The 9,197-nt window shown below is 39.6% G+C and overlaps 1 protein-coding gene across 1 annotated transcript in view; it reads right to left on the reverse strand.

The window, feature by feature from the left end:
- Window positions 1–8,273: 8,273 nt before the first annotated feature.
- Window positions 8,274–9,197, reverse strand: part of LOC103210603 (olfactory receptor 2B6-like) — a 5,307-nt gene continuing 4,383 nt past the window's right edge. The window contains 2 exon segments of the mRNA XM_007956516.2: window positions 8,274–8,341; window positions 8,344–9,197. Coding sequence (XP_007954707.2) covers window positions 8,274–8,341; window positions 8,344–9,197 — 922 coding nt within the window.

A 9,197-nucleotide genomic window follows, 5' to 3' on the forward strand; every position in this document is an offset into this window, starting at 1 on the left:
AAAAAAAAAAAAAAAACGACCAGAATTACTTGTCAGATAGAGACTAGTGGAACCCCCAAGACTATGGCCTTGAGTTATACTTTGGGTCTAGAAAGGAATTCCCTTCTGAAGATTGGCTCTCAGCCCAACAGTAGAAACCTACCCCAAGGAGATGCACCCACATACCCTATGGAGATGAACCTCTTAAATCAATCAGCCATGAAACGTCAGAAGGGCAGCATTTACATAGATTTATGGTTGGGGATGGTAATCGGGGCTGTGAAACCTAATGTGTATGAACTGTTGAGGAACTGTTGAATGTAAAATAAATAAATCTGCTTTGTAAATTTGCACCTAAAGGACACACACACACACACACACACACACACACAAAGAATCCAAAAGAGACTACATACATGGACAAACAAAAATGTCATGTTCATGGATAGGAAGACTTAGCATTGTGAATATGCAGTACTACCTGCAGAACTATAAATCCATATGCCATCAAGTTGATTGCAACTCATGAAGACTCCATGGTACACAGTAGAACAGCACCATAAAGTTCCCAATCCCTTAAGTATTTATGGAAGCAGACCACCTCATCTTTAGGGTGGGTTCAAAATGTCCCTTTTCGTTAGCAGTCCTATGTTTTATCTATAATGCCACGAGCATTCTTTAGTGAGATAGATAAACTAATTACCAACTTTATATGGAAAGGAAAGAGGCCTCAGTTCAGAAAAGCATTATTAAAGAAGAATAAAATAGAAGGCCTCACACTACCTGATTTCAGAACCTACTATATACAGTTACAGTACTGAAACAGGCTAAGCTGGTAAAACGACAGACACATAGAATGGTGGAACAGAATTGAGAACTCAGATGTAAATCTGTGCACCAATGGGGAGTTGATCTTTGACAAATGGCAAAAATTCATTACATGGAGGAAGGGATAGTCTCTTTAACAAATGGTACCAGCAAAATTGTAATATCAATCTATTGAAAAATGAAGCAGGACCCATACCTCATATCATACACAAAAACTAACTCAACATGTATTAAAGACATAAATATAAAACCTAAAATAATAAAACTCATGGAAGAGAAATTAAGGACAGTGCTAGAGGCTATAATATATAGTATAAATAGGACACCAACCATAACTAAAAACACACAAACAGCAGATGATGAACTAAATAAATGGGACCTCCTAAAAATCAAACACATATTATCCTCTAAAGATTTCTCCAAAAAGAATCAAAAGAATCTGGGAGAGAATTTTTGACTATGACATATCAACAAGGAACTAAACTCTAAAATTTATAGAAAACTTCAACAACAAAAAGGCAAACAAGCCACTTAAGAAATGTGCAAAGGATATGAATAGTAACTTCACAAAAGAAGACACTCAAGTGACTAACACATGAAGTCCTTACAGTCATTAACCACTGTGTTGTTAGGTGTCTTAGAGGTGGCTCCAATTCATAGCCACCTTATGTGGAACAGAATGAAATACTGCCTCATCCTGCCCATCATTGCAATCCTTGCTATACTTGAGACTATCATTTTAGCCACTGTGTCAATCAATCCCACCAAGGGTCTTCCCTTATTCAATGACCCTCTGCTTTACCAAACATGATATCTTTCTCCAGGGATGAAGCCCTTCTGACAACATGATCAAAGTAGGTGAGAGAAAGTCTAGCCATTTTCATTTCTGAGGAGCATTCTGGTCGTACTTCTTCCAGGATAGACTTGTTCATTAATGATTAAAACCAGAAGGAAACCCAACCCAATGCCATTGAGTTGATTCCAACTCATAGTGACCCCCTTTTGTGTTCCTGAGGCAGTAAATGTTTACAGAAGTAGATTGTCCAGTCTTACCCTAAAAGAATAAGAGTTGTGACATTAATAGACATATGCACACCCTTGTTCACTGCAGCATCATTCTAAACAGTAAAAAGATGGAAACAACCTAAGTGCTAATCAACAGATGACTGGATAAACAAACAGTGATACATGCACACATGGAATAATACTACACAATGATAAAGAACAATAACAAATCTGTGAAACATCTCATAACATTGATGAACTGAGGACATTACACTGAGTGAAATAAGTCAATCACAAAAGGATAGTTATTGTATAATGCCACTATTATAAATGAAAACAAGGAAAAGTTACCCATAGAATAAAAAATAGATTTTTTGGTGGTTACCAAGGATGGTATACTGAGGGAGGGAAATAGCACTAACCAGATAAAAGACATGTTAATATTGGTGAAGGGAAAGACAATAAACAGTATAGAGGAAGTCAACACAACATGACCAAGGCAAAAGAAGACACTGAGAGGAATGTAAGAACAAAGGTAACTAGGGTAAGTATCATAATATGAACAATCTTGCAACAATAATATTAACAAATAATAATTTATGAATGGATACAGTGGTAAATAGGTGTGCACATCCACCCTGCAGATAAAGGTTTGGTTGCAGATTTTCTACATACATAATTGTTGGTGCTACATATTTATTAATATAGACAATAGAACATACAAGGGGCATAGTAAAGGAAACTTCTCAGACCAATCAAACATTTCATGTAAAGAAGGACCCAGGCTAAAGAATGAAGGACTATAGATTCAGGGGACGTCTGTGTCAGTTAGCAGAAAATAGTTAATAACGACAATGTCCTGCATCCTACTTTGGTAAGTAGTGTCTGGAGTCTTAAAAACTTGTAAGCAAAAACCTAACAGACAACAATTGGTCTCAACCCATCTGGAGCAAAGGAGAGTGAACAAAACCAAAGACTCAAGGAAGAAATTAGTCCAAAAGACTAATGACCACATGAACCATAGCCAACACACCATGTCACCCAGCTACTGCTACCCACTGCTCTGACTGGGATCACAAAATACAGTGAGAAAAAAATATAAAATGATAAATAAAATTTACAAAGAAGACCAGATGTACTGATCTGACAGAAACTGGTGGAATGCTTAATACTATGACCCTGAGATGCTCTTCTGACCTAGAAATCAAGCCATTCCCAGAGACCACCTTACAGCCAAACAATAGACAGACAAGTCCATAAATTAAACAGTAACACTAAGAGCACTGTGTTCCTTAGATTCATCAGTTATACAAGGTCAATAACATAGCATTTGCATAAAAGCAAAGAGGGGAAGGGAAGAAGGTGTAGAAAATCTGGACAAAAGGAAAGTTGAAACATAAGGCAGAAATGGGGAGAGGGGTGTCACATTGTGAGGAACGTAATCAATATCATGGAACAGGATATGTACATACTACCTAATGGGAAACTAATCTCTTCAGTAAACTTTCATCCAAAGGACAATTTATGTGCTTAAAAAAGGATAAATATGTAGAAAGGCGAGAAGATCAGGTGGAGGGAGGTGAACAGGAATATACTCAATACCAAGGACCGTTTTGGCTGAAAATAATCTTACACATACACTTATGCTACAAAATTAGTCACATACATTGCAGAAGCAACAGAAGGCAGAGTTGGAGTAACTTCTCAGAGACAACCAAACACCTTGAGAGAGAGAATCACTGGGCCTGCCAACTTGGAACCATAGTCTTGGGGAACATCATGCTCAATTGGCACAACATAGTACATAAAAATCTTGTTCTACAACCTACTTTGAGGAGTAATGACCAAGTTCCTAAAAGCTTTTGAGTAGCCATCTAAGACACAACTACTGGTCTCCTCTCATCTGAATCAAAGAAGAGTGAAGAAAATCAAAGGCATCTGGAAACAATTAGTCCAAGGACCATGGGGACCTCAGCCTTCATGACCTCAAGACCAGAAGAACTAGATGGTGCCCAGCTACCAATGCCAACCACTCAGAAAAGGATCAAAACTGGAGATCCTGGATAGAGTGGGAGGAAAAATGTGGAATAGAATTCAAAAACACAAAAATGACCAGAATTACTGGTCAGATAGTGATGGAAACCCCTAGACTATGGCCCCAGGTTACCCTTCAGGCCTAGAATGGACTCACTCCCATGGATTGTCTCTCAGCCCAACAGTAGACAAATCTACATTCAGAACACTTACCCCAGGGCAATGCACTCACCTTCTCCAGGGAGATGCATCCCTTAGAGCAATCAGCCTTGAGACACCTGACTGACAGCATTCACATAGAGCGAAAGCTGGACAGAAAGCAATGCATGGATAAGAAGGCACAGGAACGGGGTAGTCACAGGGATGTGAGGGGAGGAGAGTTTGTTGTGATCGGGGATGGCAATCGGGGCAGAAAAAATAAAAAAGGGCACAGTTTAAAAAAGAAAATTCAGTTATGTGAACTTACATTGAAATAAATTATATTAAAAAGAAAGATAATACATATTTAAAGTTTTCTTTAAAAGAAAAAAAGATACTGTTAGGAAATATGATATATTTCCTAAATCCCCCTGTAAAAGCTTTCGTTTGCCATATTAGCATCAGTGGAAGATGGAATAAGTCATCAGCCTATCTTAACGCCTGTTTTTCTCTTCAGCTATGATTTCCTGTTTAAATACCTGTCTGACATAAAGGTGGAATAAAGTAAAGAAAAGGGATGAGGGTGGAAGACAGTCTGGGACAAACATCTGTCACTGTGTGTTGAAGACCTTCAGAGCCCTGACCTCTCCATTATCCAAACCCATGGGCTCTATTTTGGTTGCCAGTCAGAAAGGATATTATTGAAAAGATGGGTCTATGTCTCCTCCCTTTGAATTTGAGAGGGACCTGTGAGTGCTCAGTGACAGAACTGACACTAATTGAAGTCTATGGCATGCAGCTTCCACCCTGGTGGTTAGAAATCATTTCTGGAGTTCTGATCTACCTTCTTAAGAAGTTTGAGGCCACTGAGGCCACTATGTTCCATGGAAGCCAGGTCACATGGAGAGTCCACTAACCAGTGCCCTGGTTAATGTCACCAGCTGGGCAGAGCCATCAGTTCAGGTGGAAGACATGGAAGTGAAAAAGCTTCTACATAATTCCAGTCTCTGGCCATCTGAGTCTTCCCAGATGAGGCTGACCCAGCAGTGTGGTGGCTGTTAACCAAAAGGTCAGTGGTTCAAACCCACCAGCTGCTCTGTGGAAGAAAGTTGAGGCACTCTGCTTCTGAAAAGATTTACAATCTTGGAAACCCAGTCGGGTCACTGTGAATCAGAATCAACTAAATGACAGTGAATTTTTGAAGGATCTTTATGGGTGGTAGGATAGGAGGCGCATAGTGGGGTTTGACAATATGAGTTACCGCACTGAGTAACACTAACTCTAGTGACATCTTGTGATGATGGGCATTGATGTATGTCTTTTTACCTAATAAGACCATGAACTCCTAAGATCAAGAACTCTGTACAATTCTTCTTTACACATCACTCTTCCTCTTCATGGTATTCAATATTGTTAAGCAAAGAGGTTATGTTACACTGTATATACATACCATTATAATCTGGCAACACAAAGATTTTTAATAAAACTTTTATTCTTTGAGAGCAAAAAAGTGGGACTTTAGATCTTTGAGAGGTATTTTGAGCATGTGCATTGTTACTAATTTTAAAAAAATATGCTTCTATCAGGTGTAAAGGAGCTCTGGTAGCATAGTGCCTAAGGTACTTCACTGCTATCAAGAAGGCTGGCAGTTCAAACCCACCAGCCACTCCTCAGAAGGAATCTACTTCTCTAGTGATACTGCCTCGGAAACCCAATGAAGGTTCTCTATGAGTCGGGTCCTACTCAACGGCATATAACAACAACAACAACGTCAGGTGTAAAAAGTTACTGGGTATGTAAACTGCTTGCTCTTGGATACTAATGTTCTATATGGTGTTTAAAGGAGAAACGTGATCATTACATTTCTTTGTAATTGGTAGTATTTTCTGTTTTTATGATATATTTCGTAGAAGAAAGTAATTTGGAAAGTAAATTAGTAAATAAGCAATTAAATTAATGACAGTAAGATGTAACACATAAATGCAGTGTGTGAGTATTGTCCTCAGAACTTTGAGGAGCTCTGAAGGTGACACTGTAACCAGCCAAGTATAATTCTTAGCTACTTGCTGAAAGGAGGGAAAATTACTAGACAACTGCATGAGGTGAAAACCCAGAATGTTTTGTTGTGGTTGTTGTTATTGTGTTTTGGGTGCAAATTTACAGCAAACTTGTTTTACTTTCAACAATTCATGCACATCTGATCTCATGCCCCGATTACTATCTCCAGCCATAAGCAACTGTCCTCCCCATGACCACCCCTTCCCTGTGCCCCTGTCATCCATGCATTCCAGTCTGTCCAGGCTTCTGCCTATGTGAATGCTACCCTTCTGGTGTTCCATGGGTGCTTGATCCAAGGAGTGCATCTCCCTAGAATTAGTGGGTGTATTGACCTGGGGTAGGTATTCTGTATGTGGATCTTTTTATTATTGGGCTGAGAGCCAATGACATAAGTGAGTCTATTTCTAGGCTCCAAGGGTAATCCGAGTTTATAGTCTCAAGGGTTCCACCAGTCTCCACCCAACAAGCAATTATGGATATTTTTGTGTTTTTGAATTTTGTTCCACCTTTTCCGCCCTACTCTATCCAGGGTCCCCAGGTTTGACCCCTTTCTGAGTAGTTGGTGTTGGTAGCCAGGCACCATCTTGTTCTTTTCATCTCTGGTCATGGAGGCTAAGGTTCTCCTGGTCCATTTTACCTTTAGACTAATTGTTTCCAGATGACCTTGATTTTCTTCACTCCTCTTTGCTCCCTCTGAGAGGAGACCAATACTTGCATCTTAGATGGCTGCTCAAAAGCTTTTAAGATCCCAGTCACTATTCACCAAATTAGGTTGTAGAAGAAAGGCCAGAGTGTTTTATTATTAAGTATAGACACCCAAGGAAATAGGGGGACCTTGTCAGCCAAAGACTGTCTCCCTGAGCTGATAAAAGGTTAGGGTTTTTCAATGGAGTTGGGATACAGTGATTGAGGAATGCTTACAGTGCCTTGTTGTTATTGGGATGAGTCCTCTTTGTCTTGTGGCCTTTTTGTCATTCTTCTGGTAAGTGACCTAAAATGGGCCTGGTCAGAGTAATTGTCTTGCAAACTCCTCACACATGCCCAGAAAGATCAACTTTACAAGGAGTGGAGAATATGGGAGTGGGTACAACCAAGCCTCCAAGGAAAGATAAGGAGATAAGGAGAAATGTGGGAGTGAGAGCACTCAGGTGGGAGAGCCTGAAGGCCTGTAAGGAGGGAACTCTAACTAACTAACTCACTGCCATCAAGTTGATTCCAACTCATAGTGACCCCCATTGGGTTTCTGAGGTGGAAAAACTTTACAGACATAGATTGCCCAGTCTTCATTCCATGGAGTGGCTGGTAGGTTTGAACTGCCAACCTTCTGGTTAGCAGTCAAATGGCTTAGGCACTATGCCATGGTTAAAGCTTGGTCAAGATGGCTGTTCCCTTAGACTATTTTACCCTCCTCGGGCTCTAACAACATGGAACTACTGTAACTACCATTTATGCTTCCTACCTCAAGGGACTGAACATGGTTTTAATTAACTTTTCACTTTCAACATGAAAAGTGCATTAGACACTGGACATCATTATACAATGCGCTATGTTTTCTGATGTAGACTATTAAGAGCTTTAGTTGTTAAAAGAGACAGATAGTAGAGGAATCATGAAAAGTGTTTTCAAGGAACAATATTTCATTAAGTCTTTAAAAAAAGCTACAACAGTAGTACAGAGAATCAAATAGGACACTTCAGTTTAGGAGAAATCATGAGAGCAGAATGAAAGACCTTAGATAAACTGTTGAAGAAAACTTATTATGGATTTTATCATTATGTTGATGTGTGAATGGTGCGAAAAATTTAAGTTGAGCTATTGAAATTACATCCAATTCACAAGAGCGAGCTATGGATAGTTTCCTGGAATTCTATTAGGTGTCCTGTAATTGTCAGAAATAAATTTGCATGTTTTTCTTTGTAAGTGTGTTTCTTTAATATGTACATGAATATATTATGTTTCCAGAGGAAGAGTTCCTAGTGTGCATTCTAGTCTCAAAGATGTCTAGTCTTCCTAAAGTACACAAACCAGTGGTGTAAAGCTGAGAACTTAAAGCTTTCAATGTTATACTATTTTGAGAATCTTAAAAAGACAAGTTGTAGGTAGCAATGAATATATTTAGGCGGTAAGACAAAAAATCCAGTATGTCAGTGAAATTTTGTTTGAGGACAATCACCATAAGAGTTCTAAGTATAGCAAAAATAGAGCAACTAGGAGAGAATTGAATTATTTAGCTAAGTAAATCTCAAGCCTTCAGCAAGACCTATAACATTTCTCATTTCTTGATCAAGAAGACCCTTACAACTAACCTCTTAAAAGCTCCCTTTACATCTTTGTTTCTAAGTGTGTAAATAAGGGGGTTCATCATAGGTGCGATGATCCCATAGAAAAGGGACACCATCTTTCCCCGGTCCTTGGAGGTAGGGGATGGTGGTTGCAGATACATATAGATAGCAGTGCCATAGAAAAGAGACACCACAATTAGGTGGGAGCCACATGTCCCAAAAGCCTTTCGCCGAGCTTCAGCTGACTGTATTCTCAACACTGCTTGGGTTATGAAAGCATATGAAATAAGTATGAGTATCACAGGTAGTAGAAGGAATATTACACTGACAAAGAATAGTTCAGCCTCATTTGCGGTTGTGTCAGCACATGACAGCTTGAGCAGAGCAGGGACTTCACAGAAGAAATGATTGACTTTTTTGTGGCCACAAAATGGCATCTGAAGGGTCAAGGTGGATTGTAATACTGAGTTGCCAAAGCCACCAATCCAGGATGCAGCTGCTAACTGGAGGCAGAGCCTTTCGTGCATGATGATGGAGTAACGGAGAGGCTGACAAATAGCTACAAACCTGTCAAAGGACATGACAGCTAGGAGAAGACATTCAGTGCCACCCAAGGCCAGACAAATGAGAAGCTGGACCACACAGCCACCATAACTAATTACCTTCCTGATGCTGCATATATTTACCAGCATTTGTGGAACAATACTAGTGGTGTAGCAAAGATCCACGAGAGACAGATTGCTAAGAAAGAAATACATGGGAGAATGGAGTTTGGGGTCCAGACGTGCCACAAGAATTATGGCCAAATTTCCAAAGATTGTCAAGACATAGGAAATCAGGAACACCACAAAAAGTGGAAGCTCAAGCCAGGGT

The sequence above is a fragment of the Orycteropus afer genome, unplaced genomic scaffold (assembly GCF_000298275.1).
Source record: "Orycteropus afer afer isolate SDZICR_OR568_19922 unplaced genomic scaffold, OryAfe1.0 scaffold00627, whole genome shotgun sequence".
Classification (NCBI taxonomy): Eukaryota; Metazoa; Chordata; class Mammalia; order Tubulidentata; family Orycteropodidae; genus Orycteropus; species Orycteropus afer.